The 21,820-nt window shown below is 36.8% G+C and overlaps 1 protein-coding gene across 1 annotated transcript; it reads right to left on the bottom strand.

Annotated features, from left to right (window-relative positions):
• Positions 1-18,259: 18,259 nt before the first annotated feature.
• On the bottom strand, positions 18,260-21,326 carry COMMD9 (COMM domain containing 9). The gene is made up of 4 exons (XM_015821085.1): positions 21,262-21,326; positions 20,327-20,452; positions 19,341-19,480; positions 18,260-18,302 (listed from the first exon to the last, which is right to left on the bottom strand). The coding sequence occupies exons 1-4, from the start codon at positions 21,310-21,312 to the stop codon at positions 18,260-18,262; spliced, it is 360 nt and encodes a 119-aa protein (XP_015676571.1). The 5' UTR covers positions 21,313-21,326.
• Between the last annotated feature and the right edge of the window lie 494 nt (positions 21,327-21,820).

Genomic DNA, 21,820 nt, shown 5'->3' with positions numbered 1-21,820 from the left:
ACAGTTGGCCTCAGAGTTGTCTGCTTGTCTGTAAGAAAACTCCATGGTTTTTGATAGCATATCCACTTCCCTTTTCTGCAGAAGAAAGGAAAGAACTTTTGTGTGTGTGTGTGTGAGATGTCCCCTGGACATTAGAGACCTATCTCTGTAGCTTGAGAATCACAATTTGTGAAAACTAAATCTGGGTATTACTTTCCCATCTACATGGATAATATATAAATTGGCACCTTTTATTACATTGAAGGGGTTTTTTCCCCTAAAGAACTGGTTCACTTTTAACTACGGTATCTTACACCATTGCTGAGTTGTGATTGCCAAGATCAATTCCTGTGGCATCTGTACTGGGATTAGGGCATTGCTAGGAAGATGTGAATTTGGCCTGTCTCTTTTTTCCTTTAAACAATTGTCAATTGGGAATCAGGTGCTCTTTTGAAACTGTTACATTCATGGGAACACCTTACTTATCTCTTCCTTCAGCCAGATGGAAAGAAGAAAAGGCCTTTTAAATAAGTGGAAAAGTCAATTATGTTTTGTTCTTGTTTCTGAATTCCAAAGTGGTTTGAATGAAGGAAAGATATGTGACAGCTTTATTGCCTTCTCCGAGGCAAGTCTAGACTTTCTGAGACAATGCAATAAAATTAGGAATGCAATGAGGCCATCTTCTGGTAAAAACCTGGATGGTGACTTGCAAAACTACGCTGATCTCCCCTCCTCATCTTCCACAATCTGACTTATCCATTTCTCTGAGAATATTTTCAAATGAGATGTAATTGAATCACAAGATTCTAAAAAGAAATCTGCCAGATTTGTAGCTATGATTGTATTACATGAACTTTCCTTCTCAAATTTTAATCCTAGACAGATTCACAGTCACATGGAACATAAGCAAAGTCTCCCTGCAAAATAAACATGGTTGGGAGGAGGGGGTGTCAATTAACATGAAAATGATTTCTACCAATTATGAAAATGTCAAGTATGAATTTATTCTAATTTTAGACCAAGCTAGATAAAATATATAACATGACAGATCCAACGAAGATTTAACTTGTGCTCCTTCTCCCAGCTCCTAGCCAGCTGGTTCTGGGAAGGGCGTAAGCAGGCAAGGAACCATGAAAATGACCTCAGAGAAACTATGCAACAGCAATTAGAAAAATGATTTAAGTCCAGGGCAAGAAGAACACATTAGAAACAAGCTTAAACTGACCGACTTAACTCTCTTGGGTATAAGGAGGAAAACAGTAATCAGATTTTGAAGATTCCCTTACTATAACCTATATCAATATTATTCCAACCATTCTTGAGAAATCTGTTTTTTGAAAGAGCTGACAAAGCAGAACATGAAAAAAAAGCCTTCTGACAACATTCTCTTCCTCCCTATCATCAATAACTGTATAGCTTGTGGGAATACTTTCACGCAGAAAAACACTTCTCCCAACAACTCTGTGGGCCCATATAATCACACAGTGGCTGCTATTGATTTTTTTCAAAGAAAAGAAGATTGCCTTCTCATGGATTCTCTACACATCACTTCTAGTTTCAGCTTTGGTCTTTTTTCTTCCTTTCTGAGTCCTCTTCTTTGCTTGACCAATGGCAAGACTCATTACCTTTTTAAAATAGTGGTAAAACTTTTCATTTGGGAAAATAGGAAACGGCAGTATGCCCTATGCTGAAACTACTTTTCAGGATAAATTATTTATTTTATTTTTATTTATTACATTCATTTACTGCCCATCTCTCACGTTCCATCTTTTCTAAAAACAGTATACCCTGCCTTTCTCTTGCTAGCATCTTGATAAAAGGACTCCAGTGCAAATCACAACAGTTCGAGTATGCTTTAGAAAGATCATCTTGTCATTGTTCTGCAGCCAGACCTCTGTAAATGGAACTGATATTCAGGAAATGCTAAAAGGAAAGTGTATGTGTGAGGGAGGCCGCGTGAAAGGCAGACTAAATGTTTGCATATGGATAGACTGAACATATGGACAAGATAAGAAAAAAATATGAATTGATGGAGAATGCGTTATTTGAAGACATAGGAAAGAAATGGGTGTCTCTACTTTTCATTCTGCCCACTTTGGGCATCACTTATTCTCAGTGCTCAACTCATGGCTGCTTTTTCCAAAGAAAGGAACTGGCAGATGTGATCTCAGAACCACTGAACTATATCTTTCAAAGATCCTGGAGCACTGGGGAACTACCAGAGGGCTGGAAAAGAGCTGATGTAGTTCCCATCTTCAAAAAAGGAAAACAAATGGATCCAGGAAATTACAGACCTATCAGCCTGATCTCAACACCTGGGAAGATTCTGGAAAAGATAATCAAACAATGTATCAGCGAACACCTATAGGCAAACTATGTCATTACTAAAAGCCAACATGGGTTTGTCAAAAACAGATCATGCCAGATAAATATTATCGCATTCTTTGACCAAGTGACAAAATGGAAGATATAATTTATTTGGACTTCAGTAAGGCATTTGATAAAGTAGATCACAACCTACTACTTGATAAGATAGAAAAATGTGGGTTAGACAGCATCACCACCAGATGGATTCGTAGCTGGCTGACTGGTCATGTTCAGCATGTAGTCCTCAATGGAACTGCATCTACATGGAAGGAAGTGAGTAGTGGGATGCCCCAGGGCTCTGTTCTGGGCCCAGTGCTCTTCAACATCTTCATCAATAATTTGGATGAGGGGTAGATGGGAAACTCATCAAATTTGCAGAGGACACCAAGCTGGCAGAAATAGCCAACACTCCAGAAGACAGGCTTAAGATACAGAAGGATCTTGACAGACTTGAACATTGAGCACTATCTAACAAAATGAAATTCAATGGTGAAAAAAGTAAGATTCTACATTTAGGCAAGAAAAACCAAATGCACAGGTATAGTTTAGGAGGTAGGTACCTTGCTCAGTAGTAGTAACTGTGAGAGGGATCTCGGAGTCCTAGTGGACATTCACTTAAATATGAACCAGCAGTGTGCTGCAATTGCCAAAAAAAGCCAACACAGTGCTAGGCTGCATTAATAGAGGGATAGAATCAAGATCACGTGAAGTGTTAATACCACTTTACAATGCCTTGGTAAGGCACACTTAGCATTCAGTTTTGGTCATCACGATGTTAAAAAAGATGTTGAGACTCTAGAAAGAGTACAGAGAAGAGCAACAAAGATAATTAGGGGACTGGAGGCTAAGACATTTAAGGAACGGTTGCTGGAATTGGGTGTCTAGTTTAATGAAGAGAAGAACAAGGGGGGACACAATAGCAGGGTTCCAATATCTCAGGGGTTGCCACAAAGAAGAGGGAGTCAAGCTATTCTCCAAAGCACCTGAAGGCAGGACAAGAAGCAATGGATGAAAACTAATCAAAGAGAGAAGCAACCTAGAACTAAAGAGAAACTTCCTGACAGTTAGAACAATTAATCAGTGGAATAACCTGCCTCCAGAAGCTGTGAATGCTCCAACACTGGAAGTCTTTAAGAAGAGATTGGACAGCCATTTGTCTGAAATGGTATAGGGTTTCCTGCCTGGGCAGGGGGTTGGACTAGATGACCTTCAAGGTCCCTTCCAACTTTGTTGTTGTTGTTGTTGTTGTTGTTGTTGTTGTTGTTGTTGTTATTATTATTATTATTATTATTATTATTATTATTATTATTATTATTATTATTATTATTATTATTATTATGGTCTATGACATCAGTGTTTCCCAGATCTTCAACTCTTGGCTTTAAGACAAGAATTTGTCAGTTTGGAGATATCAAGAATTAGGCCTGAGGTGCTTCTCATGAAAGCATGCCTGTCTCCATCTACCCAGGGCCCTTCTGAACTGTTTAATGTCAATCTTAAGTACTTCTGTTATCCCTGAACCGATCAGAATCATGAAACCATATGCCAAGCTACTTCTTCACAGTTGTATGTTTCTATCGTTACAAGGATATTTTTGAGATTGTGGAATTCTTGGTGCTCTCTGAGCTTGTTTGCTTGCAGACATTTCATTACCTGATTAGGTAACATCAACAGTACTAATGAACGTGGTTTGTTCCCTGTTTGTATACAATAGCTTGCCCTGCCAGTCTAGATGGGTGGTTTCTCCTTGTTGGTTCCTTGATTAGAGTATTTCTGCTTATTTGTATGGTGTAAATCCCTGCTTATCTGAGTGTAGGTTGCTGGAGAGGTTATGTTCTGAGCTTTTTGTTTCCTTAGCTTTTTTATTCTCTTTTTTGCATGGTGTGTAAATGTGGTTTATCTCTATGGGTCTATTGATGGCTGATTTGTTTGAATGCCAATTTTCCAGACAATCAATCAAACAGAAAACAGTACCCTAATCAAGGCGCTCCTAAGGAGACAGACCATCAAACAGCCAGTCCAGCATAAAACAATACCGTAATAAAGGAACTATCCAGGAGAAAACCATGTTCTCACCCCAGCAACACTGGCAGGGAAAGCTACTGTATATAAATAGGGAGCAAACCACACTCATGAGCACTGATTATGTTACCTAGTCAAATAATGAAATGTCTGCAAGCAAACAACCAAGCTCAAACCAATAATTTTACAGTTCAACTCTGAACTGCACATATACTCTTCTATTGGTTTTTTTATATATATTTTCCTCTTCTGATACTTGCCTAGCTTTTATATGGCAGTTCCTTGAAGATCAAGTTCTTTAAAGCATTCAACCCTAAACTTTAATGATTTGACGATCTAAACCTAGAAGCAAAATACTTGAGCTGACAGAGTCTGCATAATATTAACATACTGTGGCACCATGAAATCAGCCCACATATTTTCTGACAGAAGAGGGAATGTCGTGTCCTTCGTTTGCTCAACCCCAGCATAACCACTATTTGTTCTATTGTAGGTCAATGGTCTGAAGGGAGAATATCCTTTCCATAAGAGCAGACTCAAACTATGATTATATTGAATATAGAAATAAGCAGAATTTTGCTGCCACACAATATGCTCTTGTACTAATTTTTTTTCCTAATTTTTTTTTAGGAAAGCTGATGGTTTTGAACAAAAAAAATTCCAAAGAAGTAATAATTAAACATCTGTTTCCTCTCCTATTAGCATTCCACCTAAGACAATAGCCTCTTATAATTTATATCATAATATATAGGTTTGTGTATATTGTGTAGGTCAAAGGCTAACATGGGCATGTGAGGGGGATGAATTCTGCAGAACTAGACAATGTTTCCTTTCACTTTTTTTGACCTTCAAAATACCAGTGTCCTATTAGAACAGGGATGGAGAAAGTATGGTCCTCCAGATGTGACTACTCTCCAATTCCTCTGCTGTCCCCAGCAAAGCTAAGGTGAGGGATGATGGCAGCTGTAATCCAGGAATCACAAGAGGCAATGTCGTCCACTTCTGTATTAGAAGACATATACAACATCCTGCAGGAGAAGCTGTTGAAAGAAAAGAACAACATTCACTTCTGAATGAACATTTCTGGAGTCAGACCTATGCAGAGTCAGTCCTCCAAGGCAATGTTTCTCAACCTTGGCAACTTTAAATTGTGTGGCTGGGGAATTCTGGGAGTTGAAGTCCTCACATTTTAAAGTTCTCAAGCTTGAGAAACAGTGATCCAAGGGTTGACTGTGATTTACTGGAATAGAGCTCAGACAAATCAGGTTACCTACCCCATTTGTATAGTTGGCTTAATAGTAGTTGAATAGATGTCATGTAAACACCACATACTAGCATAATTAACCATCACTAAATTTACCTCAAGACACAGATAGCATATAAACCAGCCACACAGCTTGGGAAAAAGTGGAATTTTCCAGTCTGGTGGTCAGATTCTGCAACATGGTGCTGGAAAGCTGCAGATTGGCAACGGAATTATTAAACCTTAATCAAGTTACATTGAGTGGGAGACAGCTATTCAATAAAGTTTGAACAAGTCCAGCCTCAGAGGGCCTTACAGAAAATAAATCAGCCAACCATTTTATATACAAAACTGCCCTCAAAGAGAGAAGGATGCAGGAAAATTAGGTAATTAATAGCACAGGATTAATGTCTTGAATGCCAATGGGAAGGATTTCAGCTGAAGGCAGCAAAATGTTATGAATAAAAAAAGCATCTCAGGCAAACATAGTCCTGCTTTTCAACACTTAAGACTTAGCAACTGTGGCTTCCTATTAAGAGGTATACGGCTGAATAAACATCAAAGAAGGGGATCAGATTATTCCATGGGCTCATTTCTAGCAGAACAAATATCTCACCAGTCAAGGCTATGCCCTGGAAGCAAACACTTGCATTTAGCCTCAACATCTTGAGAACTATTGCAGAGATGATGATGATGATGATGATTATGATGATGATAATAACAACAACAATAATGTTGGAAGGGACCTTGGAGGTCATCTAGACCAACCCCCTGCCCAGGCAGGAAACCCTAAACCATTTCAGACAAATGGCTGTCCAGCCTCTTCTTAAAAACTTCCAGTGTTGGCGCATTCACCGCTTCTGGAGGCAGGTTGTTCCACTGGTTAATTGTTCTAACTGTCAGGAAGTTTCTCCTTAGTTCTAGGTTGCTTCTCTCCTTGATTAGTTTCCACCCGTTGCTTCTTGTCCTGCCTCCAGGCGCTTTGGAGAATTGCTTGACTCCCTCTTCTTTGTGGCAGCCCCTGAGATATTGGAACTATCTGCTATCATGTCCCCACTCGTCCTTCTCTTCATTAAACTAGATATACCTCATTAAACTAGACATACTAGATGACCGAATTAGAAGGACCCACAATTTAATGTTATATAAAGCAGCTCACTATGGTATATAAAATGATTTTCTGCTAGACCCAACAAGATAAATCATAGCCAAGAGCTGGGAACAAAAAAAAAATGTTCAGACTTCAGATCTGGCACATAATTGTCCTCAGGCATTATTTCTTGATACCCTCACCTACACAACAGAATATTTATAGCTCTTCATATATACATTACACAATCCTCCGATCTCCTTTCATTATAATCCTATAGTACCACATTACGTTCCTTGGTAGAGTAAGTGTATAAATTGAAGTCCAACGGTCAAATGATAAAGACCAATACAAAAGTGAAAATATCTCTTTTCATTTTTTAAACAAGTGAAAAGATATAAATTGTTTTTTTTAAAAATAGAAATACCTTTTAAAAGCCAGAACTGATTGGTCATTAAAAATGAGGGACTGGAATACAACCCAGGAGAAAAAGAAGGAAATGCAATGTACCTTCCTGCTTCTTTTTTTTTTGTAACTTCTGATGTGAAGTGATAGGCGAGACATTATTTTTGTTTTGGAAGGAGAGGTATGATGATCACTATGGTAACTGGACAGGGAGCGATTGCCTTTCCAGGTCTGAAAGAAATATTTAGCATATCAACAATGCCAGCGTTAAGTGCTAGAAATCGGGGGATTCAGCATGATGTGATCAAAATGCACGGAACAGATATTTTTAGGGCTCAGTGGAAGGTAAGACAATGGATAATGTTGCGAGCATTCTGATGATTAAAAACAAAGGAGGAAACACATGGAAAACTATCCCAGACAAGGTCACCCACCCCACAGCTGTGGCAATCAAGGGAAAAGGAAGATAACTTCTACCTTACCTAATTCACTGCAAGGGAAGGATAATATTGGACAAATGGTTAATACCAACTGGGCTAAGAATGACTTTTGTAGAAGAAAGTACAACAATGACTTCTGCCAGGAATTAACATCCTACAGAGAAGTGGAGAGAGACTATTTTTAGGATACAATCCCTGGTCATGTACCACCAACCAGAGATAGAGATTTGTGTTTTTGTTGATGTTTCAAATCATATACTGCTGGAAGGCAACCTGAATTACTTCTAATTGGGAGGATTTATCATGGAAATCAGTGGAAACTATATCCAATGGACTTTGAATTTAACACTCCAGTTCCAATCCCTCATCATCCTGAATTTATCAGTTCTGCTACCAATTCAAACCTCAGGCGAGGCATGATTATACATTTCTGCTTTTCTGGAAACTTAACTCTGCATTCAGGAATTTGGGTAGTCATAAAAGGCTCACAAACTTGATAGTTCTAGGTAAGTTGCTTTATTGTTAATAAGAAAAAAAACCATACGCAGAAGATCTACCTACTGGAAATCAGAAATTAAAGCCCTTTTTATGTCAGATTCGGGATTTAAATCTTAAGACTTTGGGCCACTCTATTCTGCTCTTGAGACTGGAATTTCCCCTGCTCCAATAGATCTGACTGGTGCAAACTGTGCTGGTTCCTGCCTGGCTAGCTTCAATCCTACCATCCAAATGTCTCCAAGAATGACTTCAGATGTTTTCTTAAGGCACCAAGTTGGGGAAAGTTCATGTAAGTAGGATCACATCTGAAAGATTCCAGAGTAGAAACTAGCCAGGTATTCTCTGCTGATATCGCTATGTGAGTATTCAGTGAAATCACCTTAGGAAGAAAAGAAAACCAAATGTATACACACTTCATGCACACAAGGAAAAATATGGAATATCATAGCATGAAACTGGATAATTGAAAATACCGAGGGAATATAAGTTTAAGGCTTAATTAAACAAAAAATGCAAAATAGATCTATTCTCATGGCACCTTGAGAATAATTTGCTTAAAATAAATGAAAATAGATCAAGTTCAGTTGTTAGAATGTATGTATTTTAATGAAATCTTAATATTTCATACATGCTGCAACGGCACTGCTGCTACAGGAACTTAGAATTACTATTAGGAATTTTATTTTATATATCCAAATTGCAACGGCTCTCATTTCTTGTTAAAATCAGTATGAAGTGACACTTTCCATTTTTATTTTTATTTTTTGCTACTACAAAGTTTGGAGTTATTTGGCAAACAACAGGAGTTGGCTTACTGAAAAATGACATTCTGCAATGACAAAACACACTGTCTCACTGTTGTCCTATGTCAAAAATGATGCATCCGTAAAGAGGAAATATTTCCGGTGACATGCTCCTCAGCACATCTTTTTCAAAAGTGTATGTGACTTGGAAGCTAGTCTATTAGCTGCATTTATGTGGTGCAATTTTAGTCCAGGGAAATAATGTGCTTCATCGGCTGCTCCTTTTTTTTGTTAAAACTTCCCTATTAACCACAGTTTTGAACTTCTGTAGCAATAGATGCAAACTGAGGCCCTGACTGACATTATAAGCTTATTTTAGGCAGTGTACCCAGAATACAATCTTCTTTGAGAATATCTAGATTATTAAAACTGTGTTTAGCCCTTGAGGTGGTGAAACAAAATAGAACGGCTAAACGAATCCTTATGAAATATCATACTCAAGTTACCGGTAGAAAGAAATATTTTTACACATACAAATGGCTGATGTAGGTAAAAAAAAGAAAAATGATTCTCATAATAAATAAACGTTATCATCTTTCGACTAGGGCTTAGGAGGGATCTGGTAGGTCGTATCACAGGTTACAAACAAACAAGTCGAGATGACAATTACGTCTCCAACGCTTCAATAAGGGTGTGTTCGGTCGTAGAAGAACTTAGACTTTCTTTTGGTCTCAAAAAATCGGTAGGATTATATAAAAGCAATATACCCTTCAAGGCATATATGACTTCTTCATTACTGCACTTTCTCCAAAAACAGATAGAATATTTGGTTCTGGAGTATAGGCCAGAGAGCTCAAACATTCTTTATCTTTACTTACTACTCATTCTCCCTCCATTTTGGTTTAATCTAATCCTGCTCCCAAAAAGCTAGACAAGTTTCTTGGAAGAAGCCAAACAGCTGCTTTCTCTTTCCTTGTCAGGCTGCCATATATATTCTGTGTTGTCTGAATGTGGTTTCATTGTAATGCAAAACAGTGCCTTTGCAGTAGCTGTTAATCATTGCGTAAGTGCTTCTTCATAAGTCATAATCAGAGAGATGATAATATGCAAGCAGTACAATTGATCCTAGCTTGGCGACATCTGCTCCACTGAAATCAACATGAAAAATCTCATCCCTATTTAAAACCCTATTGGTTTAAGCTGATATTTTGGGCAATTAACTTAAACCTTGTTAAAACCTGAGCGATACAGTAACCACTTTCAGAGATTTTCTGAATATACTTAGAATATTTTCAATGACCACAGAGTGAACAAGATCAGATGAAATCTGACATGAGTATAATCACCCTTTAGAAGTTCCAGCTCAACACAGGAAGGTTGGAAGTAAAGCTAGCATAGGGATTTTCTACCTTGTTACTATTTACGAAACCTAAATATGGCTTTTCGGTCCAGCCATTTATGTTTTCTGAAGATACTACAGGTAGTTCTTGCTTAACAACCATTTATGTTTAGTGATCATTCAAAGTTATGATGGCACTGAAAAAAGTAACTTACGATTGATCCTCACCCTTACACTCACACCACGCAGCACCCCTGCAGTTATATGGTTGTGATTCGGTGCCCTGGTGGTGCAGTGGTTAGAATGCAGTATGGAAAGCTAACTCTGCCCACAGTCTGGAAAACCACTTCAAACATACTATTTTTTTTTTACTTTCTGTCCCTTCTTCTGATCATGTTGACTTTGCAATTTTTTTAGTGCCATTTGGAAACTGCCCAGAGGAAATAAAAAACAGCGCTAGGAAATTGTACTGTATACACAGTATACAACTCCTACACAGTATACAACTACCCAGAGAAGCAGTCTTCCCATCAGTGTACTATAGCTTGACAGAGGATTCATAGTTCCACCCTCAGACCAGTTTTAGGACTCAGACATTTATTAAAGCATTTATGATTATCACTCATGGCTAATAGGGGATGGTATAGACCTTCGTGAAATCTAATTTCATTCACAAATCTTAACAAATGTTTATGCAATTTGTACCTTCATGCAGCTTATGAAAATTCTCCTTGAAACCTGCCTAAGTGGCCACCATTACCATGTTTTCTCTGTTTGCTTAGCGCAGGGGTGTCAAACTGCCGGCCCCCCGGGCCAGTTGCATCATTTGGAGGCCGCGCCCACCCCAGCTCCAGCAATGCAAAAAAAGTCGTGATATGTCGTGACACGTCACGTGACGCAGCCAGTTTAACACCTGTGGCTTAGGGAATAATTTCAATGGGAAGAACAGCATACAAATGGAGATTTGGCCTCATAAACTTTCTACAAAATTTAAATTGCAGACAGCAGTTGATTGTTATTAGAACAGATTTAACTTATAGCAATCAACCAGTGGTTTAATGCCTGCATAATGAGATGAGGCAGTGGTAAGGCTGATGATTATTACACATCTTCAAGTTATGCAAGTCCTAACTTATATACACAATTTATGCACTGGCTGCAAAACTCATAGCCACGTTTTGTAGATGCTTGCAGTGTGAGAACTGACATACGAGAAAATCAACTTACACAGGCAATCCCACCTCCTCCAACCCCGTGCATCTTGCTCCTTTCCTCCTCATCTTTTAACTATAATTCTATTTTTGATTGTAATTTCCATTTTTGTTGTTTTGTGAATATTTACCTTTTATGATTTCAATGCTTTTAATGCTATAAGCCGCCCAGAGTTGTTATAAAATGAAATGGGCAGAAAATAAATTAAATAAATAAAAAAATAAAAATTAAATAAATACATACATACATAAAAACGTAACTTGGGAACCTCTTTATACACTGGATGCACGGTACACAGTCATGGGCAGTGCTCTGAGAATGATTTAACTTGGTCTGTGCTATTTATTTATAAAATATTATGATCTGACATGTACTGTATATATATATATGTACATGTACACACACACACACACTTACTCCTAGAAGCACGAAACTGAAGACACCAGCCTGAAGATGACGAATGTGACTTCGTTGAAACGTCGCCAAGACACTTCCAATTTTACGCGGGATATATATATATATATATATATATATATATATATATATATATATATATATATATATATATATATATATATATATATATATATATATACAGGAGAGGAAAACCTGAGTACCTCTTTTTAAGAACAAACAAATAACAATGCATGAAAATCCATCTGACAATACCTTCAGTTGAAGCAGGCAGGTAGGAATAGCCATTTTGCTGATATTGTCTGAAGATGTCTTGATGTCCACTCTCCAATCCATATCTACTAGCCTTGGGAGGGAAACTGAAATTGAAAGGACATGGAATGGAATCAATGAATACACTCAAGTCTGAATTCTACCTCTCAGCACACCCTTCCGTTCTTCGAAACCACCACCAACCACCACCAATTTACTAAACAATTCCAGAATTCTTCAAAGGTTTACCCAAATAAAAGCTGAAGTTCACCAACTCTTTGTAGAAGGCGAGCCCTTCTATTAATATGCTTCATGAAAGCTTGAAAGTAAACAGCTCAATAGCAGAACAGAACTTTTCTTAATTTATCACTTATAAATATATCCACCTGCAAAACCCATATTCCTCAGCTACTGGCCACACTGGAAGTTCAAAGCAAGCAGATGGCACCAAGTTTGGCAAGGCTGACCTACTCTATTTCTTGGTGGGCATAATAGATTTTCTACATGTACAAGATCTAGGCTTAATTGATACCTTCAGCTAAAATGATTATGAATGTGATGTGAAAAACATTTGCGTTAAACCCTAGAGAGAAAGTTGGTTAAATGGATAAAATTCAACCAATTGGATAACTTATTGGTAGACATATATACAGAGTCTCATATTCATGATTTCCTAAGTGGATTTTCAGTTAAAGAGTTAGAAAAGAAATCTTGAAAGCTGAATAGAAGTGATAGTATATATTACTAAATAAAGAATGGCAGATCAATAGCTTCATTCAATATAATACAGATCCACTGCACAATCATACTGCTTAGACAGTTTTTCTACCATCATATATAGAGTGGCATAGAATATTATGTAAGGAGGCAACCACTGTTTGAATGTCAAAGATATGAAGAATTGTTATTTACAAAGTAGCACTTAGGTTTTGTATCCTACTACTTGTAATAAGATAAATTACTTTACAAGATGCCTAGGCACTAAGGTACCTTTCTGGGTTTCCAATCAATTCCCATTAACCAATGACAAAGAATTGGGGGAGGTATAGTCCAACAAAATTTAGAGGACACTAGGCTGATCACTCATGTAATAGACTATCTATATTCCAGGGGCAGCCGAAAACTTGTTAAAACAGCATTTTTTTTCCTTATGGCTCTAGAAAAAAAACTGAAAATATAGGGGAATAAAATCTAGAATGAAGAACTATAACTTGCTATACTTTTTCTTTCCATTTCAGGAAAGTTATATTTTTCTTCTTCTGTGGCTCTGTATTATATGCATTGTGACTCTTTTGCCCTCTGTTCAATCCAGCCAAGAATTTTCTGAATATATGAAAGCAAAATGAGTTGGTCAAAATAAATAAGCATGTATTACTCCTTTCATGCAATTGAAGTTTGAAATCAGTGGGATTTCCTTCTAAGTAGGTATGCATAGAAAGAAATCTCCCTCCCTGGAGAAAACAAACGAATGAAGCACACTTTTGGAATAAAGATATTGGGGGGGAAGAGGGGGGGAGAGGGAGGGAGGGAGAAATAAAACAGTTCAATGAAGACTATACTGGCTCAGTAGTAATGACATTCTGTATTTTTACTGTGAATGGGCCAAGGAATAGGCTTTATATTGCCCATTTATTTTTACTTATTTTATTGAATCTAATTATAGAAATTTTTCTTAATTCTGATGCAAAATCCATATTCAGCCCTGAGCAGTTCTGACATTTTTGTTCAGATTATCCACATGATTTTTTTTCTTTTATATATCTGTATAGAGCTGATTTCTAAATATTTGTTATGGGTTTCAAAAACTTAAAACTGTTTTCTCTGTATTGGTCACTATACAGTATTTGGACTTGTTGCCTCACAGAGAAGGACATTGCCTCATAAATATGACAAGACTGACAAGTTATTAAAAAAGGCTGAACTAAGGACAGTTCAATTTGTCATGAAAGGCTCAAAGTTTAGATAAACCTTCCTTTTTGACATCTTAAAAAAAAAGCACAAAAATTTTACTCATTACAGTTTGCCCCTTGAGGAGTAGGGAAACCCAGACCAAGTGATCCATTTTGATTGGATTCTTACATGTCAGGAAAAGAATGAATTGCAGTAGGACCAGAAACAGAGAACTTCAGAAGCACAGTAGAAAGCAGCTGTGTCCTAACTCTAAAAAATAAGGGTTAGATTGTGGTGAACATTCTGTTTGTTAATTTCCGGTAAAGCCCTACCCCAATTTTTTAAAATTCAACTAAGATTCATTGAATCTAATTAGAAACCTAGCTTTCTAATGAGATAATTGGCATTTTAAATTCCACAAGGATTACAAAACTCTGCACCTGCGCAGAACCTAGAAATAATACTGATGGTAACATTTCCAAGAGTTATGTCATGTCAGAGAATCTTTAAAAATGGACTGAAAATACACAGGATTACATTTATCCTCCATCCGTCTTCCTCCATCCATCCACTCATCCATCTTCCTCCACCCAAGCCTGGCTTAATTAACCTATAGTCTAGTTCACACATTGAAACTGCTTCTAGCTCTAGTGGTCTACAGCGTCAAGCTTCCTGAGAAAGAGGCAGCGACCATCAGCTCACTTGGCAGCCAAAGATCCAGACGGTTCCAAAAACCAATTAATGGAAAGAACACAATTGCAGTTTTGGTGCCTGCAAAAAAAAGCATGCTGATGAATGGCATGTGTATAAGATAGCAACCGTCAGATGCCTCATCTATTTGTTAGAGCTCCAGGGACAGTTCCGTTTGATGGATGGCTCTGGAAGATCCTGCTGACTTTATTTGTACCAGACTAGAACTAATGAAGTCAAGGTGCAAAAAAAAAAAAAACCAAAACAAAAACCCAGCAATAGCACAGATGCTTACAGTGCAAGAAATCCCATATATTCCTTCAGAATACCACCCTATACTGTACATGCTTACTGAAAAGAAATCCAATTCACCTCACTACGACTTGCTTCCAAACAAGTATATCTAAAAAGACAGGTGTGTAAAGCAGTTCAGAATAAAAATGTTTCAGGCTCAAAATGTCCCAATTTAAGTTCAACGTAATTTCCCCACCATTTCAGAAGTATTCAGACCTTGCAATGACCTCATTTCAAGCTCAGAACTGAGGTGTTTTGTGCTTCAAACGGTTCCAATAAAGTGAAAAGAAGCAATTCAAACAATTATTTACCACCATTACAAAAGTCTAATATCTAATCTCCATTTAAAGCTAATGACCATTGCCTAATGTAATGTTGTCATAAATATCTCATGCAATGGCTGGAGAAGATATCAATCGTGCTGAAGATCTAAATTTTGTTCTCAAAAAATGGAGAAAGTGGATAGAATTTTTTCTCTCTTAGTCATTAAGTATTCTCAAGGGATAGGGTGAGGATAAGAGGAGGGGGGGATATTTTTTCCCTCCTATATTCGCCTCAGGTCTTTGCCTCTATCACACATTTAACAAACATGTATAGCTTTATATTAGAATTCCAGCTCAAAATAATTAATTCTTCTCAGTAGTCACTCTGTCTTACCAGGCCTCAGAACATTTCTTGTTCTCTTGCACTACAATTAACTTCCAGCCACATTCCATTTATTTCTTGATAAAAGTAAAGCATCTTAAATGGTTTTAATAAAGAACGGCTCCTCGTTTTTCTGTGAGACTCCATTCACCTGTTTGTTCATTTTAGTTCGGCAAATATTGTCTGAATATGTAATGTGTATGTTTTGCGTGCTTGTTATTAAAAATTACAACTACAAAGATAAAAACTAATACAAAATAAAAGAAAAAGAAAAAAGAAGAAAGTGCCAAAAATAAAAACAAAGAAAAAATAAAGAGTATAATAAAGAAAAAGAAAAGAAAAATATAAAGAAATTACTTCCCTCTTCATCATAATCAATGTTAGTAACTATTCCCACATCTCCCAGAACTCTTAAGTCCATTGTAGCCTTTTCACAAGGAGCAAATGTATGGAGCACTTGTGGAAAATCTCTAGTTTTCTCCTTGTCTGGAGAGGAATTACAAGTATCTAGTCTATTCTTTAGCATTTCATTTCAACATGGTTATCCTATTCAGTTCACAAATTTTCCCAGAAGTCTGTCACTTTGCCTACATAGCAATATCTACCCATCCTACCAGATCAGGCAGAATTATTTTACTTACTAGGTTTTGTTTCATTTCAAACCTAGGACAACCATTACTGACCTTAAACAGCTCAATAGATTCTCTAGAAAGTGATAGTTTGTTCCTGAATTTGAAGCAAAACTGCTCTGTTTCATGAATGCCCCAATTCATGACTCATCTGCTAATTTAAACTGCTTTCCCCATCTGTTTTTTATTTCCTTCTTGCAAATGATTATTAGAACACCATGCCACAGTTCCATTCAGTAGCCAAAAAGTTTGATCAAAAGACCATCTCAGCTCAGTATTTAATAACACATAAAAGGATCCTAGTGAGAATTAAGGAAATGAGACAAGTATGAAAGATGGGGAAGAAATTTTTAGATACAGAACATCTGAACAAAGGAGCTGTCAGAACATACTGGCTGTCAAATAAATTTACATACTTTGAACATTGGTTTTTCTAGATATTATTGAAATAGATAACTATCAACTGACTTTGACTAAGCCACTGCAATGTTCCTGGGTTTGGAAATGTACAATATGAACCGAGAATCAAAATTTCTAATTCAAAAAACAAGGTAGCTCTCTATTAATATTGAAATTCATAAAGCAGCACATTCTTGTAAAAATAACTTCCTTGGAGAAAATAAGCAAAAGCATTTTATTTCTTGTTTAACAAACATTTGATATTAGAGACACATCACTATTGCATTTTCCTGGATTGTCAATGTATTGCCACTCATGAGAATTAGGCCGGAGGAAAGATACACAATAATGCAAGAAATTCTATGTCATTTAAATACTGTCATTTTAATGCATACTAAGAAATAGAAAACTTTAATAAGCCAACAATGATACTGTTATGAGAGTCCTCATCCCTGCTAAATATAAAAAAGCCTTTATCAAGGTTTGGTTCACGGAGGAATATTTTCAGCACATTTATCAATCCCATATATTATTGAGAAGTGTATGATGTGAGAAAAAGTCATTGGGAAATGCATCAGTATGGGGAATAAAATCTTGCTGTGTATTTATGGATTTGGTTGAACTGTATGATAATATGAATAGACTTGCATTATCAAATATTTGGCTGAAAATGGGAACTGAAGGTTGATTGGTGTGTGTAATCAGAGCAACACCCAATAGAAATAAGGCACACATGAGAATAAATGGAATGCTTAAAAATGATTCAGCACTGAACAAGGATTAAGATGAGGCTGTGTGATGTCCCTTTGGTTGTTTAATCCATTCATGGATAAATATATAAGGAATACTTGTAGAAATATTGGAGTGTGTTGGTTAGAGATGAACATGCACATACTTTTGTATACCACCACTGCCCTGTTGTATGCTGAAACCAAAACAATCTATAGGAAACATTAGGCTATATGATGTAATGAAGAGTGTACATCTGAAAATTAATGCTTCAAAGACCAAGATGGTTCATTCTCACAAGGAAAAAGAAATGAGTGATTGCAAATGATAAAAGGTAAAAACTGAGCAGGTTGATGAATCTGTGTACCTTGGTAGGATATTTACTAAAGACAGGAAAATGGACAGAAATAAATTAAGAAGTGCAAATGTAGCTAATGGGTAATATGCTGTCAGTTGCAAGGAATTAATATTAAAATAGGCCAGAATGGCAGAGTATAAGAGTATGCTTCTGTCCATTTTGTTACATGACAGTTGGGTATTTCAGGAAAAAAAATTGGATGCAATGGAAATGGGGGCATTTAATAAGTGGGTGTGGTAAAACAAGAATAGGATCAAGAGTGAATGGATACTCAATGAATATATAAATAAATATACCGAGATGATCTGCTTAATAGAATGAATAGCAGAATGGGTGGAATGAGACCCTCAAGAGAAAGAGGAGAATTTAAAGAATTTAAATTTAAAGAATTTCTTATTCATTTCTGTATTGGGCATAATAACGCTGAAAGAAATACTACAAGAATCCATGACTTTTCCAATAGGCAAAAAAGATTGAGGCTTGCTTCAGACATATCTATGAAGCAATTTCTATGCTAGACACATGCTTTATATGAAATAGCCCTAAACTTAAACGTGTGAAATTAAATGCAGACATGCTATATTACATAACTGTGATATTATTATCCCAACACATATCCTGCTACTCACTTTGACTGGCTTGTGCTTCATTTCTCCAGGCAGAACTAAAAAGAGGAAAGAGAATATTCAAAAATATAATTGTCTTTGCAAGGCAGAATAGTAGCAGAAAGCAGTAACAGATTCCACAAAACTAGTTTTACTCCACAAACTACGTTCTTGTGGCCAGGAAGTCTGAAGAGATCTAATGCATATTGGATTTCAGTGTCACTTACAGCTTCAACAACTGACAGTCTGCAAAATTATTTCCTTTGCTCAGTAATTGCAAATGTCTCTTGTTTATTGTGAGTGACAAGTTGCTTTTTTCTGCCTTCATCTTGCAGTGGTAATATCATAGCTGGGAAATCAGGGTTATTCTGTGACAAACAATCATCCAGAAAGGAAGGGCAAATTGGCAATGGATGAAATCTAAATTTACTATAAAAATCACATCCAGTTGCTCAAGCAAGGCTACATGACCTGGAATAGAAAAATATAGAATCTTATAATAAACTCTGAAATGTGTCAATTGCTATGCTGGCAGGAAATTCTATAACCCGGAGCACCAACATTCTGAAAAAGACTGGCATAAGAAGACATGGCCAACAGGCATGTGTCATCCCCAAGCTATGTCTTCAGCGTAAGTGTGATAATGCATACAACTGGGGTGATGGGGAGAAGTTCCTTGAACTTACTAGTTTCCTTTTTTGTATAGAGGGGTTAAAGTTATATACTTTGGTATGGAAATAGAAGCCCTTCCCTTATGTGACAAACAATACCTGTGTGTGTGTTTCAAAATAATGTGTGGTTGCTGCAAATACTGGTAGTTTCTTGACAACATGGGTCTAGATAGATGTGTAGCAGCTAGTCAGTCAGAATTCAGAGTTACAATCATGAGACTTGCGTGCAACTTCAACTCAGGCTGGTACTATATAGAAAAACATTAAGGGGTGTTTTTGCTTGTTTTCATTTTCCAGAGATGATACATCAGCCATAGCAATTGTTTAACCTATCAAATCTCAGTTAACTTTCTTAAGTCATGGTCTATCATGAGCCTCAAACTGAATCCCTTTGTCTCTGCCCAAAGTTAGAAACCTGAAACCTACATATTTTCCAGGATTATCTTGGTTACAAGATTTTTAAGATTCTGATGAAATCCTTCTGGAAAGAGACAGAGAATTTCTTCTTGCAACGTTAGGCCATGGTAAACAATGTGCCTTGTAAGGTTATGCAAAGACTGGATTAACTGCAAGAAAAATGACAGAGATAAAGGATTTCACAATACATTTAACAAAACATTGCCTTTTATGCATTTTTAAAGAAACAAAACACATCAATTTATGTAATCTATGTCTGTCCAGTTCCCTATTAGGCTTTTATTCTTTATCCTTTATTATTATTGTTGTTGTTATTATTAATCTTTAATTCGATATACAGTCTGGGACTGGTAAAAACTTAAGAATGCAAGTCCTAATCAAGGACCTAACAGCAATTAAGTATATTATTATTTAAGATATAATCTTCAATTTGATTCACAGTCCGGGACTGTTAAAAACTTAACAGTTCAAGTCCTAACCACCGACCCAAGAGCTGTTAAGGTAATGTCTGAGTATATAGGCAGTTCTGAATAAGGTGTTTTTTTTCAAAGTCAAATATTCAGGTCTCATAAGTTCAAACTTTCCATGTATCTAGGCAATCCTAGTTCCTCCACAACTGCTCAACTTCAGTTTGCAGATCACAGTATTTCATATTTTTTCTAGTTGTTTCTCTTCAATTCATGCATCACCTGGTATTGCAATATCAATGAACCAGATTTTTTTCTTTTCCACAATAGTGACGTCAGGCAATGTTGTCGGCCAGATGTCTGTCTGTTTGGATTCGAAAGTCCCACAAAATCTTGACCGGGTCATTTTCAATAACTTTGCCAATTTGGCAAATTAACTATTGTTGTTGTTGTTATAAAATAACTTGGAGTGCTTCTTATTTGCTTCAGAAGTACTGAAACAAATGCTGTAAACAAATGCTCTTCTCCCGTAAAATATTGTGTATCCTTAAGTATTCATAGAATCTTGAACATATTTCAGCAGCTTACCTGATTTGCTTCATTGGGAGTTACTGAGAGATTGGAACAGGTACTTTCAGTGAGTTTTTCGGAGATAATTCCTGAACTAGAAAAGCACTCTTGGCATAACTGCCGAACAACATTCTTTGAAGGAGCCTTTGAAGGAGAGAAACAAATAGTGATCCTTCACAAAAAAAGAAGTGCAACAAGTACCAGAAACCTAAATGTCAGCTCCCTCAACTGAAATAGAAGAAATAAGATTGTGGGGTTTTAAATCTAGAGCTTTTTTTTCTGAAACGTTGTGATCAAGAATGGAAGATGCAAATAAGAGCAACCCAAAAAAGTCAAGGCAAACAAGAATAAAACAGTGCATCTAAGAAATGGCACAGGAAGAGCTCTGAGATGCAGTCAGCTGTCAAAAACCCTAAACAGCCTACAAGCCATAATAGTGTGCAACACACTGATGCATCCTGAGGCACCTAGTAACTTGTATTTTGATATAATAAATATGTAGTGCTTGACTAGGAGAGTGAACAAATAATATCTTTTGAAGAGAGAGTAAAGTTGGGCGTTGGAGAGGAACAAGGACCAGGTTAGCTTTTGCCTTGTTCCCCATCATTTTTTTTTTTGTCTCAGAGCGTTTAGATAATAAGCCCGATGAAAAATTGTTATATAATTTTAATTAATGTGTTAACTATTGATGGAACGTTTTAGCTTTAGATTTATAAATGCCTAAAAGGAGGAAAAGTGCTTTCTTTTTTAGCCATGTCCCTGCCTCACCTTTCAACGGTGAAAAAGGGATTAAAACTAGACATCACTTTGTTAATAAGAAGCACGGATATAAATCATAAGCACGAACATGTCTGTGCCCTGTCACTTAAATGTGCTTTAGAGCAAAATGATTGCAGCTGTTCGCTGTTCCACGGCATCCTATTTTCCCCATATTAAAATAAGCGCACACTTACTTTCAGTAAGAACTGAAGCGAGGCAAACACTTCCCTATCCAATGCGGCCATATTCCCCTTCCCATGTGATTAGATACGAAATATCACTGGAAGAAGAGAAAATAACATGGGTCACGTGACACGGTCTGAGGCTGCTATGCAGTCTGGGAGTTGTAGTCTAATGCTAACCGGCTTAGAAAGGGGCTTAGAGCTGCTAAGTGAACGAATTGAGTTGGATGCACTGACTGAACCGCCCCAAATCTTAGATGATTGTTTGTAAGGGCTTACGAAAATTGAAGTGCAAGCAATCGAAGGCAATTGATTGCTTACATTTCAAAGTTATTCTTTGGCTGGCCGATTTGTTTTAAATATCCATCCATTTATACTGTATGCTTTCATTCTGAGGGATGATCCAAAAATCTGAATCAGCCCTAGATGGCAGCAAAGAAGTGTTCTGTATCTCTTTGCTGCTATCCAATGGTGTCTGGATTTTTGCAACCCCAGATCTCGTAGCCTTACTCTGTGTTCTATTTAATAAATAGTTGAATCAGAAATCAGAATCAGAAATAGGCTAGTAAAA

Source organism: Protobothrops mucrosquamatus, unplaced genomic scaffold (genome assembly GCF_001527695.2).
Source record: "Protobothrops mucrosquamatus isolate PMUCROS unplaced genomic scaffold, P.Mucros_1.0 scaffold1247, whole genome shotgun sequence".
Lineage (NCBI taxonomy): Eukaryota > Metazoa > Chordata > Lepidosauria > Squamata > Viperidae > Protobothrops > Protobothrops mucrosquamatus.
This window is presented reverse-complemented; position numbering and strand designations above follow the sequence as displayed.